The sequence below is a fragment of the Bos indicus genome, chromosome 13 (genome assembly GCF_029378745.1).
Source record: "Bos indicus isolate NIAB-ARS_2022 breed Sahiwal x Tharparkar chromosome 13, NIAB-ARS_B.indTharparkar_mat_pri_1.0, whole genome shotgun sequence".
Lineage (NCBI taxonomy): Eukaryota > Metazoa > Chordata > Mammalia > Artiodactyla > Bovidae > Bos > Bos indicus.
In genome coordinates this window covers 39,821,862-39,841,530 of record NC_091772.1, presented here as the reverse complement: position 1 = coordinate 39,841,530, position 19,669 = coordinate 39,821,862, and the positions used below count along the sequence as shown (strand labels likewise).

Sequence of the window (19,669 nt, the reverse complement as noted above, 5' to 3'; positions counted from 1 at the left end):
CATCCTTGATGAGGGATGGGGTAGAAGCAGGAGGGAAGAGGGCAGTGGGAAAAGTCATTTTGCCCTAGTCCTTCCTTCTTCCTGCCTCTTGCACATGAAATGGCCGGAACCACAGCAGCCACAACAAGATGCTGAGGATAGAAAAACATTCTAAAGGCAGAATAACAAAAGACAGAGGGTCTGGGTTCCTGATGACACCTGGAAGCCACTTTATCAGAACTGAGTTGCTTTTCTCCAGATATTTTTAATGAAAGAAAAAAACTTTAAACAACAACAACAACAACCTATTTATCTGACTCTAGCTATAAATATTGGAGAAGGCAATGACACCCCACTCCAGTACTCTTGCCTGGAAAATCCCATGGACAGAGGAGCCTGGAAGGCTGCAGTCCATGGTGTCGCTGAGGGTTGGACACGACTGAGCGACTTCACTTTCACTTTTCACTCTCATGCACTGGAGAAGGAAATGGCAACCCACTCCAGTGTTCTTGCCTGGAGAATCCCAGGGATGGGGAGCCTGGTGGGCTGCCGTCCATGGGGTCGCACAGAGTCGGACACGACTGAAGTGACTTAGCAGCAGTAGCAGCTATAAATATTAAGTTCCAGAATTTGTGTGTTGTGAAAACTTTTAAAAGCCATCAAGGGTAACCTCTGCACCACAGCTTTGGGAGAGAGCAGGAAGGAAAGGGGAAGGAGGAAGGAAGGGGAAGGAGACACGGAAAGAGGGAGAGAGGAGAGAGAGAGGCAAGGACAAAGAACTGGAGCCAGACTACCTGGGCTCTAACCTTAGCCCCTAATCTGCCACCCTGCTGTGACTGTGGACAATCTGTCTTGTCTGACCTTGGGCCTCAGCCTCACGGCACCTCAGTTGCCTCATCTGTGAAACGGGGATTCTTGCATTTCTCCAGTTAGTTCTGCTTTGCTGGATGTGACTGCTCCTAACAGCTGTATGAATTTGCCTGACACCTTTTGCTGTTGCCCCTTGTATCTATTTTTTCGCTCTTACCCTCTGGCTGCCCATCTTTGCCCCACCTCCTGGCTTCCCCAGAGTACTGCCTCGTGGGGAGTCCCAGCCACGGTTTTCCCATGGCCACGCTGACTCATCTGACTTCAGGCTGACACTTTTGTCCTTCCTCTTTTTGAGATGACCCACAGCCCGGCGCGGGGGCAGGCCTCTCTTGGTCTGCATGATGTGCCAAGAGCCGTGGAGGGGGCCCGGGGACCCCAGTTGTAAGCTCTTGCACACAGTTTTTTCAGCACCAGTGTGCGCTCAGCAATCAAAATAACCAATCCATACATGGGCTTTGGGGGAGGGGTTAGAGGGGGCTGAATGTGAACCAGAAAAATCTTCATCTTCCAAAATAGAAAGGCCATAGCTCATATCAGAAGTCGACCAATCAAAGGGAAAACTACAAACACATTTTTGTGAGTTCTGGGGAGCAACCCATGAAGACTGAATAATGGAAATGCCTTGGAATAGTTGACCCTGGAGACAGGGCTTGAAAGTAGAGACTAGCCCTCCTCATGTGAAACACTGCAGCACAGTGTAGCCTGAGCATGGATTTTCTCATTAAAAGAAAAAAAGTGTGGTGGATCTGGATATCAAAAATATTGCACGATATTTTAGACTGATCCATGCCATTTACAAGTCAGATTAGAGGTTAAGGTTTGCAATTATATTTTATAACAGATATAACATATAGTCTTTTTGCTTACTTTCACCAGTTTGTTAGTATTTTTTTTTTAAATCACAGCATTGGGACAAAACCATGAGAGATTGGAAGAGAAGTAAATAGGGAGAGAAATAAGAGCTGGAAGTGCCCAATGAATTCAGCTGCCTTTAAAAAATATCAGCTTATGTACCTTTAATTTTCATGTCCTTCTGGAAAAATTAATTTGGAACACTCTTGATCACGTCTTCATTTCATGTTGCCCGGTGTAAAAAGGGCAAGAGCTTAATGTGCCACAGACGAAAGCCATGGGGCAGCTGGGCACACATGGACAGGCGCCCCAGACTCTGGACAGCTGGCCGGGCCTCCTCTCACATTTTCCCAAGTCCACGGTCACAGGGAGCAGCTGGAGCTCTGAGGTGAGGCGGGGGACAGAGGAGTGCTTGGTGTTTTCTTCTGATTTCATGTTCAAAAAAGAGGAATATTTAAGGACCTCATTTATTTTTATAAATAAAAATCCAGAAAAAAAAATCCTTTTCTACACTTTGAGAACTGGATTTCTTTAAAAGAAGAAGGAGAAGCAGAAGGGGAGGAGGAGGTAGGAAGAAAAGATATCACTCAGAGGTTGATCCAAGCTGGACCATCAGGGGTTCCCTTGATGGCCTTGGCCTCACCTGGAAACAAGTCAGAACTGAGGTTTCTCAGCCACACCCGTCCCCACCCCACCACCTGCTGGCATCTGCATTTTAACGAGATGCACAGGGGATTTTTGTGCATATGACAGCTGGAGAAGTGCTGCTCTAGAGTAAGATGAGGTTCTAGAATGTTCGAGTCCATAGTTCTCCAACCTAGCCTTAAATCAGTGTAAGTTCAATGCATGAAGCAGGGCACCCAAAGCCGGTGCTCTGGGACAACCCAGAGGGTGGGGAGGGAGGTGGGAGGGGGCTTCAGGGTGGGGGGATACACGTATACCTGTGGCTGACTCATGTTGATGTATGGCAAAAACCATCACATGTTGTAAAGTAATTATCCTCCAATTAAGTTTATTAATTTTTAAAAAAAAGAATCAACTGGGAGCTTCAAAAAAAAAAAAAAATACTGATGACTGGGTCCCACTCACCCCAGAATAATTAAAACAAAGCCCCTGGGAGCAGGGCCCAGCCAGGGTTTATTTCAAAAGTGCCCCAGGTGTACTCAACCGGTAACTGCGGCTCAGTGATCGAAGTAAGTGATGCTCAGCATTGCCGGGCTGTCTGTCCTCACCATGACCACCAGCTCAAGCATGAATGAATCCCCATGGTAGCCTGGGACAGGACCAGGAAAATATGACCAGTGTTTGCGTGGGACATGGTGGAGGGGGTGGATAACTCCATATAAACCCAACTTGGAGCCTATCCAGTTCCTCGGGGGAAATGTAACAAAAAGACTCCATCATCTAAATCTCTTTCCATCAAAGAGATGACCTATTTCTGCACAAAATGCTGCTGCATTGCAGTGAGAACGTTCAAACTCAGCTTCAGTCACATCCTGGAGCATTTTCCTCGAGTGGGGTTTGAGAATTAAACCCAGATGGAGAGCATGGTCACCAGGAAAGCCACCAGCCACACTCCCTAGAGCTTTGTAACCAAGACACACAATAGCACAAGGGTGACAGAAGGTGTGCATGTCTGAAATACTTTCTTGCAAGCCTGGCACCATCACCAAATGTTAAGCTCTTGAAAATGTTAGTTGCTCAGTCGTGTCTGACTCTTTGCAACCCCATGACTGCAGCCCACCCGGCTCCTCTGTCCATGAGATTTTCCAGGCAAGGATACTGGAGTGGGTTGACATTCCCTCCTCCAGGGAATCTTCTGGACCCAGGGATTGGACCCACGTCTCCCGCATTGCAGGTGGATTCTTTACCATCTGAGCCATCAGGGAAACCGTAGGCTGTTGAGGCAAAGTTAATTTCCTGTAGATGCATGACAGGCTGCTTCTGGATTCCGCTCTGGTGAGTGGCAAGTGTTCGACTTTGGGACCACAGCTTCAAGGATGGCATTTCTCCAGTTTGCTGTGGTTTTCACCCTTGGGAAGAATGCTTTCTTGGAATGGGGTTTCCAGGAGGACTCAGTTCTGGTCACGCGTGCAGATGGGAGGCACACTCTTGGCCCTGGGATGTGGGCCCAGCCACCCCGTGACCCATCCCCCCGCCCCACTTCCCTCAGCCCTCAAGAGCTTCCCTGGTACTGCCGTCCGGTGCAGAGGATGAGGTGGTCATAGAGCACGACTTTCTCTCTCGAAACGACGACCTGCTTGGCTGCTCGGTCTATGGCGGTCATCTTAGCAACCACCACGTTGACCCAGGAGCACAGCGACATCAATTCATGATCTCTGTCATTATAGCAGTGGCTGCGGAGAGAGAGGCTCCATCAGTGACATTTGAGCAGCTGACAGCAGGCATTAATTAGACATCTGGTGAGCTGGTTCAGGGCCCCTGGTGGGCCAAGCCCGTGCTCTTGCTGAGAACTTACCAGGATCTGGGCAGGCTAGGAGATTTGTCCTTGTGGAACATTTAGTTGCCAATTGACATCTTCCTATTAAAGCTAAATTGTTTTGCTTGGGGTAGGCCGGTCCACGCCAGGGAGGGTGCACGCACACCTGTGTGTGTGTGTGTAATCATTTCTAATACTCTTCCTTCCAATGCATGGCTGGTGTAAATTTACTTTAGCTGTTGAACTGTCACATTGACAACTGTCATCTTGTCATATTGACCACAGACTCGGAGTGAATGAGGATGAAGAAAGTGACACCTGAGGATCCCCAAAGGCAGAGGTCAAGGCCCCACAAGTCTGCGAAGGCTTTTTGATAAATGACTCATATCCAGAATAAGCATATGGATTCATGCCCAAACAACAAAACACATTTTATTTAAAGAAGGTGTCAATTGGGGAATTATGTTTGCATCCAGTACAATCCCTGGGGACTTTGGGGAGTCCCTCCTAATGACTAAGGTGATTTATAGGGACCTCTGCTTCCATAAGAGCAGGTCCAGGATGGACGGGTTTGCTTCTTTGGGTTCTGTTTGAGGATGAACACAACACTGTAGTGGGAGAAAAGTAGATTTCCTGTGGCTTTGGGTTTATTTAGATTTCTGTAAGGGCTGTTTCCAGAATCTTCTGGATGGTGTGACCCTCAGGTACAGGACGTTTTAATAACCCTGTTCTGAAGACCGAGAGTGCAGAAGAGCAGAACACTGAGAGTTTGTTTAAACCCAGGCTTCCCCGAGCCAGGGTCTGTGTCCCTGCTCTGTTGCCAAGGAGACTGGGTCCCGGGGACTCTGCACCCCTTCTCAGAACCTCACCATCTCCACCTCCGAGCAGGAGGTGATGACCTCTCCTCACCCACCTCAAGGGTTGTGAGGGATGGGCATGAGAATGTAAGAGATACTGTCCGGTCAAGTGGGATGCATATGTGAGGAGTTATTAGTCCAGATAATGTTAACGATACACAACCCTGTTTACTCTGCTTAGAGGCAAACAGGGTTCTGAAGTGGTAATGGGAGAACATTTTTTCTTTTTGATCCATGCGTAGAGTCTGCTCGCACCACACAAAAAGAACCCTGGTAATGGATACACATTAGACCCTGTTACGGGGCCTGTGAAAGAGAAGCGAGTCTGGGCTTTGTATCTCTCCATGCAACAACACTTAAAAAACAAGAAAATTTCTTCTTAATAAGAAAAGAAAATAGGGGGCTGACCTGTCACGGGAAAATAACAGATAGTGAGATGAAATTCTTTTTTAAAAAGCCATGTTGGTAGCTTTATAGGAAAACAGGATGTTTCATTGATTTCGTACATTCACGAAGAGACCCATGAAGGGCTGTTCCTACTTGGGACATCATCCATTCCTAATAGAGTGGTACTGTCAGCCATCCAAGATGGGAAAAAAATTAAATTTCCTTAACGCACAGGGATTTGTCACATGAGGATCTGCTCAAAGATGCAAGTTCTCAGGGGAAATTTGAGAAAGGCTAAGATGAATGTTATTTGTAATGACAGTCGGTCTGCAGTGTTGATAATTTCAGAATTCATATCTCAGAGCTCAGATCTGAAGCTCTGTCCAGCAGGCTGGCACTCAGAAACACTGGGGCTTTAGGAAACCTCAAGAAGCATGGAAAATGTGGGATGCTTCCTTTTACAGCCTGTGACCACACAGAATGACATTTCTCAGTTTAGGACATCACTGGGCAGGCGATGCCCATCCATTTTGGATATTATAAACCATTCTGGATCTCCTTTAATTTACCTATCAGGTAGGTGAAGCTAGATACTGGAGCCTGTAAGTGTTCTGCCTGTAAAATTATTTCCTAAGCAGAGTAAACAAATATTAAGATTCTCACATGGCAGGGACTGTCTCAAGGCTTGGAGACCAGAGAAATATCTCCACTAGGGTTCTCTGGGAGACAGAGAAGAAACCAAAGAAGGGAGGTCAATGAAACTTCATGTTTCTCAAATGAGCTTGACCCTGACACAGAAATAATGTGAAAATTTGTCTTCGTAGAACATTCTGGAGACAGGTAATAAGGAGGAGGGGGAAAAAAGTAGAAATGTAGAGTGGCCAGCTGGCTTAAAGTTGCAGTGACCTCAAACCTAGAGATCGGAAGTCTTAGCCTAAGGTCCCAGGTGCAAAATTAGGAGTGAACTCCAGGGGAATATTAATAAATGTAAGTGTGGTGAAGACCTGCATTTCAAGGAATTGGAACCCTACAGGATCGGAAAGGACCTCAGAGGCTTTCAGGAGGGTTTACTGTGACACTCCCGGAAGGAGGAGCATCGTAATTACCCTTCAGTGGTTCAGAGCGGATCGTCTAGTTAGCAGCTTTCTCCCTCTGCCTGTTCCCCCTCCCTCCCAGTGCCCTCCTTTCTGTTGCATCCCCGGGTAAGTCATTAGCACTTCCACCAGAGGCTGGACGGTGTGGGAACACGGGCAAGGGAACAAAACATGGCTCTTCAAAAAATAGTAATGGCAATAATAAATCCAAACACTGGTTATGGAAAAGTTCAGAATTTGTATTAGGTTGGCCAAAAGGTTCATTCAAGTTTTTCCAGGAGCTAGTATGGAAAAACCCGATTGAACTTCTTGGCCAACCCAATATTTAGCACGAGGAATTTGAATAATTAGATTTACAGATGTCAGCGCACTTGCTATTTTTTAACTCCATGATCAGAAAGTTTCCTATATCGTGATCTGAGGACCATTTGAAAGGCAGCATCCTGTTGTTTCTGTGTTGTAGCTTCTGTGGGTTAGGACATGCTGGTCCCGATCCAGAAGCATCTTATATGGCTATGTTATCTAGTCCCTATCTACACCCTGGTGGAGGGGACTTTGGTAGGTACTTTTTGAAGGTAACCATTATCCATTTGACATAATTTACTGAGCACCTGCTAAGTGTCGAACATTGTCCCAGACACTGGGACCAATCAGCGAACAAAAAGGCAAAAAATTCTGGCCCTTGCAGAGTTTGCAATATAGCTGAAGGATTCGGAATCAACCATTTTAAAGGCAAATTGTATATTTACAAGGATTTCAGTAATAAGGAAGAGAGCAGAGGAAGAGGACTGGAGTGTCCTGGAGAATTGGTTGCAGACAATTGGGTGGTCAGAATGGGTCTCGTGGAAAAATATAAGTTGCTCAGTGGTGTCCAACTCTGCAACCCCATGGACTGTAGCCCACCAGGCTCCTCTGTCCACAGAATTCTCCAGATAAGAATACTGGAGTGGGTTGCCATGCCCTTCTCTGGGGTTCCTCCCAATCTAGGGATCAAACCTGGGTCTCCTGTAATGCAGGCAGATTCTTTACCATTTGAGCCACCAGGGAGCAAAGACCTCCAACGTGGGGACTTGCCTCTTGTGTTCAAGAATCATCAAGGAGACTGGTGAGGCTACAGTGGAGAGAACAAGGGCAAACGTAGTGAAAAAGGGGGTTAGAGGTGTCAGCAGAAAAGGACAGGCTTCAGACTGGATGGAGCATCTGGAACTTTCTGTGATGACAGAATCCTTCTGCAGCTGGCCTGTCTGATAGGAGAGCTACGAGTTACACGTGGCTAGTCGGCCACTTGAAAAGTGGCTCAAGTAATTGAAGGGCTGAACTTTAATCCCCCTGAACTGTAATTAATTGAAACTTAAGCAGCCACATGCGGCATGCAGTTGCCACGCTGGACAGAGCAGCTCCTGGCTGCTGAGAGTTGACATGATCTGATTCATGTTTTTGCAGCCTTTTTCTGGCGACTGGGCCGATAGCATGGATGGGGGAGGGCGGGGGGAAGAACAGGGGCTGAGGCACCAGGTGACTGAGTGCTAGCCACACGCAGGTTCCTGCAGAACCAGGCTGGCAGAGTGTCACTATCTATCTCTTCTCTTCTGAAACACACCTGGCCTGGAGACTGACAGAAAACCTTGGACAGGCAGACTGAATTACATTCCTCGTGAGACAATGATTGGGAACACCAGTATTTCCTGGGAATTGTGTCATTTGGAAAAGACAGAAAGTGAGGAAGGGGTGTGCATGGATCGACTGTCCTCGCTCAGCCAGAATTTGGCGTTAGACTGATTTTAACCCAAAACTCCAGTGAGCCTGGTTTAGCCAAGCACAATCCACAGTCAAATCCCTCAAAGCACAGATGAAGTCCCCTTTGTGGTGGGGGCAGAATCTGAACCCCATCGACTTGGCTCCAAACCCAGACCCTTCTGATGGTGCTCTGATGATGTCCTTACCAAAACTCTGAAGTTTATAGTCTGGTTTTAAAAGTACTGGGTCAAAATGAGCCTGGTTCTGCTGGCAAGGTGGCTGCTGTTTTTGTCACTGTTTGACAGCAAAATCAGCCTTTTTAACAGAGGAAAGATGATCTTCACGGATCTAAAATTAACATCCACCCCCGCCCCGCCCCAACTCCCATTGAGAACAATTTCCTCCCTCCTTCCTGGAGAAACAGGCACATTGTTTCTAGAGGTAGGGAGCCTAATCATGCCTGTACCCACGCTTTGCTCAGGAAATTAAAATGAGTGGAAGCTGAGTGATAATGAAATGGCATTTTCTAGAAAGGATGTTGTCAAAGACTGATTCTGCAGGGACAGAAACATTGACGCTTGCCTTGATCGGTTCCAAAGACCTTTGCTTCATCAACCTCGAGTGGTAGAGGGCTGGGTGGGTCTGAGACCCTCACCCCAGGGAGGCACCCAGCCTTTAGCTCCCTCCAGCGGGTTGTCTGTTCTGATACAAATACGGTCACCAAGCTCCCCTGCCCTGGAGAGTCACTCAGAACCTGAGTATAGGTGGTATCTGGGTCAGCAGACTCGTCCCAGATGTCTGGAACAGGCCAGGACCCTCCCAACCCTGCCATTCACTCTGAACTTGCGTTTGCATCTCCTAAAGAGCATCTGAACCCACAAGAAAAGCCCACCACTTCCCTTTTCTACTGTTAGCAGAAAAAGGACAGCACATAAATGAGGGCATTTAGGCTTCAGTATGAAAAAGCAGGGGAAGGATAAACTGGGAGTTTGGGATTAACAGGTACACACTACGATATACAAAATAGATAATCAACAAGGACCTACTGTACAACACAGGGGACTCTACTCAATATTCTGTAGTAACTGTGGGAAAAGAATCTAAAAAAGAATGGATATATGTATAAATGAATCACTGTGCTGTACACCTGAAACTAACGCAACATTGTAAATCATCTTTACGCTCATATAAAATGAATTTTTAAAAATGAAATTCATACTCATTTGCTAAAAACTTCCTTTGTTCATTGCCCAGAAGTTTTTTTCCTGGGAGTCCGTAGGTTGAAATCAAGGTGAGATTACTGAACTTCAGATGAGAGCTAAGGAGAAAGAAGAAAAAAAAAAAAAAGTAAAGCACAATTCTGTGAGAGTTCATTGTAATTCAATTGAACCTTATTTCACATGTCTTCTAATTGTCGCTGCTTTCTTTGACTGTAGCAACTCTTTTTACAAAAACCTTTCAAGAGAACCAACCATTTAAAGGAGAAAGAGGGCATTGGAACAGCTATTGACAGGAACTTCCCAAACTGCCGGCCAGTGAAGGCAGAACATTAATTTTTAAAAATTTGCTTTTCAGAGTAAAACAAAATCAAACTCCAAATTAGGAGGAAGCAGGTGGATTTAGTGTAAGTCACAGTTGGGAAGATCTCCTGGAGAAGGGATAGGCTACCCACTCCAGTATGCTTCCCTCGTGGTTCAGATGGTAAAGAATCCACATGTAATGTGGGAGACCTGGGTTCAATCTCTGGGTTGGGAAGATCCCCTGGAGGAGGGCATGGAAACTCACTCCAGTACACTTGCCTGGAGAATCCCCATGAACAGAGGAGCCTGGTGGGCTACAGTCCGTGGGGTTGCAAAGAGTCGGACATGACTGAGCAACTAAGCATGCGCGCGCGCACACACACACACACACACACACACACACACACACACACACAAGCAAAGTTTGAGTTTCAGATGACTTCTGAGAAATGGCATGGAACCCTAACCACTACAGTGAAAACTTGCTGAGTGCCTACACTCAGGGGTTCTTCGAGGCCCTCCCCAAGTCCTTGAAGCAGTACTATTACTACCCTGACTTTATTGTGTGAAATGGAGGCAAAGTGATTTGCCCAAGACAGTACACCCAGGAAGTCTGGAGGTAGGACGTGAACCACGTTGTTTGGCTCTAGCATCTTCTCATCTGACCTTGGTCTCCACTGCCCTGTAAGACCCCAAACTGTGGACAGGGATGCAAAGGTCATCTAATTCCCACAGTCAACAATAGATTTATGACTTTCAGATGTTTGTAACTACTCAAATCAAGAGGCCACAGCATCACAGAGGAGAGAATGCTGGAGGATTCCTTTCAAGAGCAAAGCTGCCTTATATTTATTCGCATCAGGCTTTCCAGGGCTCAAGGTGCGCTTATGGGTATCGTCATAGAGATTAATCTTCAAAACAATTTCTGCCAGGGGCAGGAGGCAGGTTTGCATTTATCCGTATTTCAGACTGAAGAAAATCAAGGTTGGAAATGGTAGATAATTTCTTCATGGTCAGGAAGGTCAGAAGCAGCTGGACCAGAAATGAAAGCCTTGCCTTCTGACCCCAGGTAGCACCTGTTGGATTCACCCAGGTTTCCCGGAGACCAGCGCCCAGGGGGGTGGTGAGCAGTCCACTCAGCACACACGTTAAGTGGGCACTTCTCTGCGCTCCTTCCCTCTAGGTCTCCCTGAAATATTTACAGCTCTCCTGCTGGGCAGATCTACTCTCCAGCTAGAGTCAGCAACATTTTCTGGGTGAGCTGATCTTCTCCTGGCCTTCAGCAGGACAAGGAAGGTATTTTTTTTTTTCCCTAAAAATCTCTTCTTGGTTCACCCCTCCCCTTACACCAACCACTGCCAAAAAAGAAACCATCTCCAAGTTAGAGAAGAACACCCGCCGTCCTTACCCAGGAGGGAACTGGAAAATTTCCAAACGTGGAAATGCTATCAATTTGCTGACAATCTGTTAAGTACCATTAAAAGCCGGAGCCTTTTGGTGAGGGCACACACGGCCAGCAATGGAATAAACTCAACTGCACCTGACATTTAAAAGTAGCTAAATATTATGAAAGGGTCTGCTCTAAAGTCTCTAGGGATGTGTGTCATTTAAAGGCGAATATTCTTATTTGATACAAAGAAAACAAAGAACATCTATCCTCTAACAATAATAATTTTGAATCCTTTCAAATAACATAAAGGTTACAATTAACCCCAACTACTTAGGGCTGCCAGTCTGCAAACACACCAATCGTAGGCCTTTGATTTCTTACCATTTAATGGAAAATGCAAATAATAATATGTGTTTATACTCACGTGTAGTCAAAATTTATCTGGGCTTTGGAGGCTAAGTGATCAAAATGTGGTTTATGTTATATAAATAACATCTATATGCAGGCCTCTTTCACATCTCTGTGTGAATAGGAGGCGTAGTGATTATTCAGTGATATCTTTTACAACAAAAACAATCTCTTTGGCACTGAATAATTTGAACTAACAACACGGACCACTTGTAGAATGACTTTAATTTGCCAAATTACTGCCCTGCATTAACTGTATAACTATATTATACAGTTAAAAGTTTCAACAAAAGATTAGAGGAGGGGCATTTTCTTAATTTTTATCTATTCATTCATTTTTATCTATTTTTATTTACTCCTCAGCTTCAGCCTCAGCCAAATTCCTTCTGCATTCTTCCTCGTGGCTTCTATGATTCTTCATCCACTCTTCAGGGTTGCCATTTCACCCTTTCTCATTCTCCTTACTATGCCTTTGCTCATTTTCAACTGAGAACACCTCTCGTGTCATAAAGGAAAACAGAAAAGAGCCCCCCCAGCAGGAGCCCTCCCCCATTTTCCTTTTTGCCACCTCCACATTCTCCAACAACAGCAATCTTCCTTCCCCCTCCGATTCAGAAGACAGAGGTCTCCCATTAATCCTGTCTCCTCTGCAAGCTCCCCTCCTGCCTCTTCCAGCAAACTCCTCTTTTAACTGTACTTAAGAAACCTGAAAGTGACCTGTCTCGTACTGATAAGGTGGAGCCATGCCATCAGCAGACCCCGCTTCTCTGCTTCTCAGTGTGCGCCTTCCGTTCCTAAGGTCACCTCAGGTCCAAGGCGGCTCCTGGAGCTCCTGCCATCACATGCCCCCTACATCCACATTATAGGCGGAAGGGAGGAGGAATGGGTAGAAACGGCTGCTCTTTAAGGAGCTTCCCTGAAAGTCTCACGTGATGTGTCTGCTAACATAGCAGAACTTAGTGACGTGGCCGTATGTAGCAGCAAGGGAGGCTGGGAAATATGGTTTTTCAAAGAGAAACACACTGGGTTTTCCAAGAACCACACTACCCAGGGTTCTGTTATCAAGACAAAGTACAGAATAAATACTGGGCGGCAGCTAGAAGTCTCTATGCACTGACTTAAGGAACAGTGGGTGGGAATGAGGGAAGATCCTCATAGTATCCAGGGTCCAGGCAGGAAGTGGACAGTCGACTCCACAGGGGGTTTGACTGAAGAAAGGCAGAGATGTGTGCAGGCTTCTGGGGCTCACCCATGGACTAGCAATGGTGGGTAAGGTGCCACTGTTGATGGTAATCCTGAGGAGGGAGGGCTGGAGGACACAGGGACGGGTGGGGCCATGGAGGAGGCCCTGTCCAGGAGCTAACATATAGAACTCTCAATCTGAGATGGCACTGCCTTGAGATTCTCCTTGAAGACTGCTTTCTTCACCATCTCCTCCTCCATGGCCCATCTACCCTTTGCCAAGCTTCCCAGGCTCCATGCTCAGCCTGGGATTGACCAGGTGATGGAATTGACCACCATGACTTCATCTTACATCTTTATACTTTTTTTTTTTCTGAGCTGGAAACCTAATTTCCAGACACCCATCAGTCCTAATGTGGCCACTCCACAGGCATACCAAATTCATTATGTGTCCAAACAACGGATCTGTGGCCCCTCCCACTTCTCTTTCAACTTCATCAAAGACATGGTCAACTGACCACCTCTTAAGTTAGGAACCTGGGGCTCCTACCCTCCCTCTCCTTCCCCACAACTGGTCACCATGTCCAGTTATGTTTGTGTTGTCCACGTCTCTTGAACACCCGACACCTGCCATTCCCAGGACACACTGCCTTAGCTCACCTTCTTGCCTAGAGAAAACAGTACCAGGGTTAGTCTCTCTGGCACAAGTATCTCTCCTGTCTATCTTCCTGGGAACTCTTTTTAAATTAAATCCAAGCTCAATTGTTCCTGGCTTAAAGTCCCCATGTCTGCTCAACACTTTGGTGAATGCAGAGCAGGGTGGCTAAGACCATGGGGTCAGGGGTCAGAGGTCAGATTGCCTTACTGGACCCCTGGCTGGAGCACTTTCTAGTTCTTTGGCCTCAGGCAAGTTATTCAGCCTTTCTGTGGCTCAGTTTCTGCCTGTGAAATGAAAATAATAAAGTCTCACTCCTCATATGAGTGATGTGAGGATGAGATTAAATAGCACGTATAAAACGCTGAGAATATTTCCTGCTACACTGAACATTTTCAATGCATGTTAATTATTTTTATGACCAAAACATTAAGTTCAAATTCATGAGCATGGTATCTCAGTTCCTATGTTTGGGGCATACCCTTGCCTCCCCACTCTTCTTTGAAAGTCAATCTTCTTGCTGTTCCATGAAGTTCCTGCCTCTTTCGTGCCTTTATATGAAATTACCACCAGCATTTCCATTTTATCTCCAACCTCATATCTTTCTGTGATAGCTATCTCTGTCAACCTGATTTAGAAACATCCAAATATTTAATTTCTTAAATTTATAACTGAGTATCAGATAATCTTCCAGTCCAGCATTTCTCATGATGTACTCTGCATATAAGTTAAATAAACAGGGTGGCAATATACAACCTCGACGAACTCCTTTTCCTATTTGGAACCAGTCTGTTGTTCCATGTCCAGTTCTAACTGTTGCTTCCTGACCTGCATACAAATTTCTCAAGAGGCAGATCAGGTGGTCTGGTATTCCCATCTCTTTCAGAATTTTCCACAGTTTATTGTGATGCACACAGTCAAAGGCTTTGGCATAGTCAATAAAGCAGAAATAGATGTTTTTCTGGAACTCGCTTGCTTTTTCCATGATCCAGTGGATGTTGGCAATTTGGTCTCTGGTTCCTCTGCCTTTTCTAAAACCAGCTTGAACATCAGGAAGTTCACAGTTCACATATTGCTGAAGCCTGGCTTGGAGAATTTTGAGCATTACTTTACTAGCGTGTGAGATGAGTGCAATTGTGTGGTAGTTTGAGCATTCTTTGGCATTGCCTTTCTTTGAGATTGGAATGAAAACTGACCTTTTCCAGTCCTGTGGCCACTGCTGAGTTTTCCAAATTTGCTGACATATTGACTGCAGCACTTTGACAGCATCATCTTTCAGGATTTGGAACAGCTCAACTGGAATTCCATCACCTCCACTAGCTTTGTTCGTAGTGATGCTTTCTAAGGCCCACTTGACTTCACATTCCAGGATGTCTGGCTCTAGGTCAGTGATCACACCATCGTGATTATCTGGGTCATGAAGATCTTTTTTGTACAGTTGTTCTGTGTATTCTTGCCACCTCTTCTTAATATCTTCTGCTTCTGTTAAGTCCATACCATTTCTGTCCTTTATCGAGCCCATCTTTGCATGAAATGTTCCTTTGGTATCTCTAATTTTCTTGAAGAGATCCCTAGTCTTTCCCATTCTGTTGTTTTCCTCTATTTCTTTGCATTGATCACTGAAGAAGGCTTTCTTATCTCTTCTTGCTATTCTTTGGAACTCTGCATTCAGATGTTTATATCTTTCCTTTTCTCCTTTGCTTTTTGCTTCTCTTCTTTTCACAGCTATTTGTAAGGCCTCCCCAGACAGCCATTTTGCTTTTTTGCATTTCTTTTCCATGGGGATGGTCTAACCTCAGATATGCAGATGACACCACCCTTATGGCAAAGAGTGAAGAGGAACTAAAAAGCCTCTTGATGAAAGTGAAAGTGGAGAGTCAAAAAGTTGGCTTAAAGCTCAACATTCAGAAAACGAAGATCATGACATCAGGTCCCATCACTTCATGGGAAATAGATGGGGAAACAGTGGAAACAGTGTCAGACTTTATTTTTCTGGGCTCCAAAATCACTACAAATGGTGACTGCAGCCATGATATTAAAAGACGCTTACTCCTTGGAAGGAAAGTTATGACCAACCTAGACAGCATATTCAAAAGCAGAGACATTACTTTGCCAACAAAGGTTTGTCTAGTCAAGGCTATGGTTTTTCCTATGGTCATGTATGGATGTGAGAGTTGGACTGTGAAGAAGGCTGAGCGCTGAAGAATTGATGCTTTTGAACTGTGGTGTTGGAGAAGACTCTTGAGAGTCCCTTGGACTGCAAGGAGATCCAACCAGTCCATTCTGAAGGAGATCAGCCCTGGGATTTCTTTGGAAAGAATGATGCTAAAGCTGAAACTCCACTACTTTGGCCACCTCATGCGAAGAGTTGACTCATTGGAAGAGACTCTGATGCTGGGAGGGATTGGGGGCAGGAGGAGAAGGGGATGACAGAGGATGAGATGGCTGGATGGCATCACTGAGTCGATGGACGTGAGTCTGAGTGAACTCCAGGAGTTGGTGATGGACAGGGAGGCCTGGCATGCTTCGATTCATGGGGTCGCAAAGAGTCGGACATGACTGAGCGACTGATCTGATCTGATCTGATCTGATAATCTTATTAGTCATAATACTCTTAGTTATAGTACTCTTAGGTACTCTTAGAATACGCTGAGAGAGTTATAAAATACTCTTAGATATAATATTCTTAGCTAGTTATGGTGGCTCAGGCGGTAAAGAATCCACCAGCAATGTGGGAGACCGGGGTTCGATTCCCATGTTGGGAAGATCCCTTGGAGAAGGAAATGGCAACCCACTCCAGTATTCTTGCCTGAAGAATCCCATGGACAGAAGAGCCTGGCAGGCTACAGTCCCTGGGGTCGCCAAGAGTCAGACACAACTGAGCGACTTTCACAAGAGTATCAGTCCACAATCATTATACTGTTTATCATGTACATATAGACCTTAGCTTTTCTTCAGATGAAATATGGAGGTACCATTTCACACCAGTCAGAATGGCTGCGATCCAAAAGTCTACAAATAATAAATGTTGGAGAGGGTGTGGAGAAAAGGGAACCCTCTTACACTGTTGGTGGGAATGCAAACTAGTACAGCCACTATGGAGAACAGTGTGGAGATTCCTTAAAAAACTGGAAATAGTATTCCCATACGACTCAGCAATCCCACTACTGGGCATACACACCGAGGAAACCAGAATTGAAAGAGACACGTGTACCCCAAGGTTCATACAGCACTGTTTATAATAGCCAGGACATGGAAGCAACCTAGATGTCCATCAGCAGATAAATGGATAAGAAAGCTGTGGTACATATACACAATGGAGTATTACTCAGCCATTAAAAAGAATACATTTGAATCAGTTCTAATGAGGTGGATTAAACTGGAGCCTATTATACAGAGTGAAGTAAGCCAGAAAGAAAAACACCAATACAGTATACTAACGCATATATATGGAATTTAGAAAGATGGTAATGATAACCCTGTATGCGAGACAGCAAAAGAGACACAGATGCACAGAACAGTCTTTTGGACTCTGTGGGAGAGGGAGGGGGGGAATGATTTGGGAGAATGGCATTGAAACATGTGTAATATCATATAAGAAATGAATTGCCAGTCCAGGTTCGATGTAGGATACAGGATGCTTGGGGCTGGGGCAATGGGATGACCCAGAGGGATGGTACAGGAAGGGAGGTGGGAGGGGGGTTCAGGATGGGGAACACGTGTACACCTGTGGCGGATTCATGTTGATGTATGGCAAAAACAATACAACGTTGTAAAGTAATTAACCTCCAATTAAAATAAATAAATTTAAATTAAAAAAAGAAATATGGAGATAAAACATTTAAGGCTTTTATTCTTTCAATATTCAAAATTCAGTATTATTTCAATATTCAATATTCAAAAAGTTCCTGCACACAGAAGAGGGGATCACGGGGGCATTTGGGTATGGACATGCATTAGACGAGATGGCAGAAGCAGTGGCACCTCGGAAAAGGCACTATCTTGGGTCTCACACTATTGGCTTTATGCGTGAAAACAAAATCTAGCATCCCCGTAAGCCCTCCACTCTGAAATCAAAGGTCATCATGTCGTGGAACCAAAAAAAAAAAAGTTCAAGTGAAGTGCTCAGGCCAATGAAAGATTAAACAAGTGCACCTGCATTTTCACAGCAGATAATTCCAGTGGGATTTCATGTTGCTGTGGATACAGAGGGAGGAATGGCTCAAAGACACTTGTGAGGCAGGGAGGGATTAGAGTATCCAGGGAAATAAGTAAAAGGTATTGCGTTTCGTTCCATGCTTTGGAAGGACAGCGACAGAATTAGGTCTAAACGTTCTTATCCTTCACATAAAGAGGGTCACATTGCCAAGTTATGGTGAACACGATAAAAGAAACACAATGCTTCTCAGGTTGCTTACCCTTCTGGGCAGTAGAAACCTGTCAATCTGCCAGTGAATACATATTATTTTTTATTTTTATGTTTTTGCTGATTTCCTTGGGGGGGCACATAATTAGGACAACCAAAGCAAGTAATTTAATTAACTGTTTCCATTAATGGTTTTATTCAAACAAACAGATAATGTGGAGGGAAACCAATTATCCTATATCAACCTAAATGCTACAATTTAATTTACTAAAATCTCTGCTTTCTGAATTGCTCAGGACAATGACAAAAATATTTGCCAACTGAACGGTGAATGTCAGCTCGAGATGGATATTTAACCTAACTGCACATTTGACTAGTCCAAGAACAACTCAGACTTAATCTGGTCTTAATGATACCACATAATTTCACAAAATGAATAAAATGATGGAATTTCAAAGATAGGAGTTATGTGGACTTCCAATATGAGAGGAAAAATACAGGGAGAAAGCAAATCAACACAAAACCTTTCTTATGAGTAGAGAACCTATTAAGAGAATCTACCTTTTCCTTTGGAAAATGTTTAACTTCCTTCTGCAATATTTTTTTCTGCTTAGATCACAAAAGAGACTTTTGGACAACGTTCTTGGCCACTGACTTCATTTTTGTTGTGTGAGTGAAAATGACACACAGCAGCTGCCTGTGTGGCCACAAAGCTGTTGGTAACGGCACACTCTGACCTCCGGGGAAAACTGGATGGGTAGAAGCCTGTGATCAAGGATCCTGAGCCCTTTGAGAAGGGACGCAGTCAGCCTTCACCGAGTGGATGCCGTCCTGCATGTCTCCCCTGCTCCTGAAAGCCCCTGGAGGAACCAGGAAGGAGCCCAGAGGAAAGGGCCAAGGAAGAAGTGGCTTAAACCTGCCTGCGTCCAGGCTTGTGTGTGGGGTCAAGGATCTCTTATCAACACTGGATCCACAATTAGGCACAACGGCTTGCCTGGCATGACCTTGGTGCTCTGTGGATTCTCCAGGGACCTGGCAGTGGAGGGAGGCTGGTGGTTAGGATAAGGGGAGTTGGGCAGGGGAGATTTAGGGAGCACGATCTCAGAGGAAAAGCTTATGTATCTGTGCATGAAGGTTAAAACATAATCCTTACCAAAAAAAAAAAAAGAAAACGAATGTAATGCTTGAAATGTCCATGGAACAAATGAGAACAAAATTTGGGAGTTCCAACAAAAAGAACAAAATAAAATTGAGTTTTGCTTTATGATTTAGAGTAAATGATTTAAGATGTTTTCCTCTCTACAAACATGAAGTAAAAATGTCATTCCCTTCTCCAGTGGACCATATTTTGTCAGAACTCTCCACCATGACCCGTCCATCTTGGGTGGCCCTACAAGGCATGGCTCATAGTTAGACAAGGCTGTGGTCCATGTAATCAGACTGGTTAGTTTTCTATGATTGTGGTTTTCATTCTGTCTGCCCTCTGATGGAGAAGGATAAGAGGCAAACAAAACATGGTCCACTGGAGAAGGGAATGGCAAACCACGTCAGTATTCTTGTCTTTAGAACCCCATGAACACTATGAAAACGCAAAAAGATAGGACACTGAAAGACGAATTCCCCAGGTCAGCAGGTGCCCAATAAGCTACTGGAGATCAGTGGAGAAATAACTCCAGAAAGAATGAAGAGATGGAGCCAAAGCAAAAACAACACCCAATTGTGGATGTGACTGGTGATGGAAGTAAAGTCTAATGCTGTAAAGAGCAATATCGCATCAGATCAGATCAGTCGCTCAGTCGTGTCCGACTCTTTGCAACCCCATGAACTGCAGCACGCCAGGCCTCCCTGTCCATCACCAACTCCCGGAGTTCACTCAGACTCACGTCCATCGAGACAGTGGTGCCATCCAGCCATCTCATCCTCTGTCGTCCC

The 19,669-nt window shown here is 45.1% G+C and overlaps 1 protein-coding gene and 1 long non-coding RNA gene across 5 annotated transcripts in view; one reads left to right on the top strand and one right to left on the bottom strand.

The window, feature by feature from the left end:
- CFAP61 (cilia and flagella associated protein 61) overlaps window positions 1-19,669 on the bottom strand; it is a 247,992-nt gene that overhangs the window by 75,401 nt on the left and 152,922 nt on the right. For 3 of the 4 annotated variants that reach the window (XM_070802104.1, XM_070802106.1, XM_070802107.1), the window contains exons 19-20: window positions 9,436-9,534; window positions 3,893-4,058 (exon numbers count right to left, since the gene is read on the bottom strand). In XM_070802104.1, coding sequence (XP_070658205.1) covers window positions 3,893-4,058; window positions 9,436-9,534 — 265 coding nt within the window. The remainder of the gene's footprint in view (window positions 1-3,892; window positions 4,059-9,435; window positions 9,535-19,669) is intronic. The other variant, XM_070802105.1, reaches the window with a different exon arrangement.
- Window positions 10,934-18,909, top strand: LOC139186388 (uncharacterized). The gene is made up of 2 exons (XR_011569932.1): window positions 10,934-11,032; window positions 18,352-18,909. It is a non-coding gene; the product is annotated as an uncharacterized lncRNA (long non-coding RNA).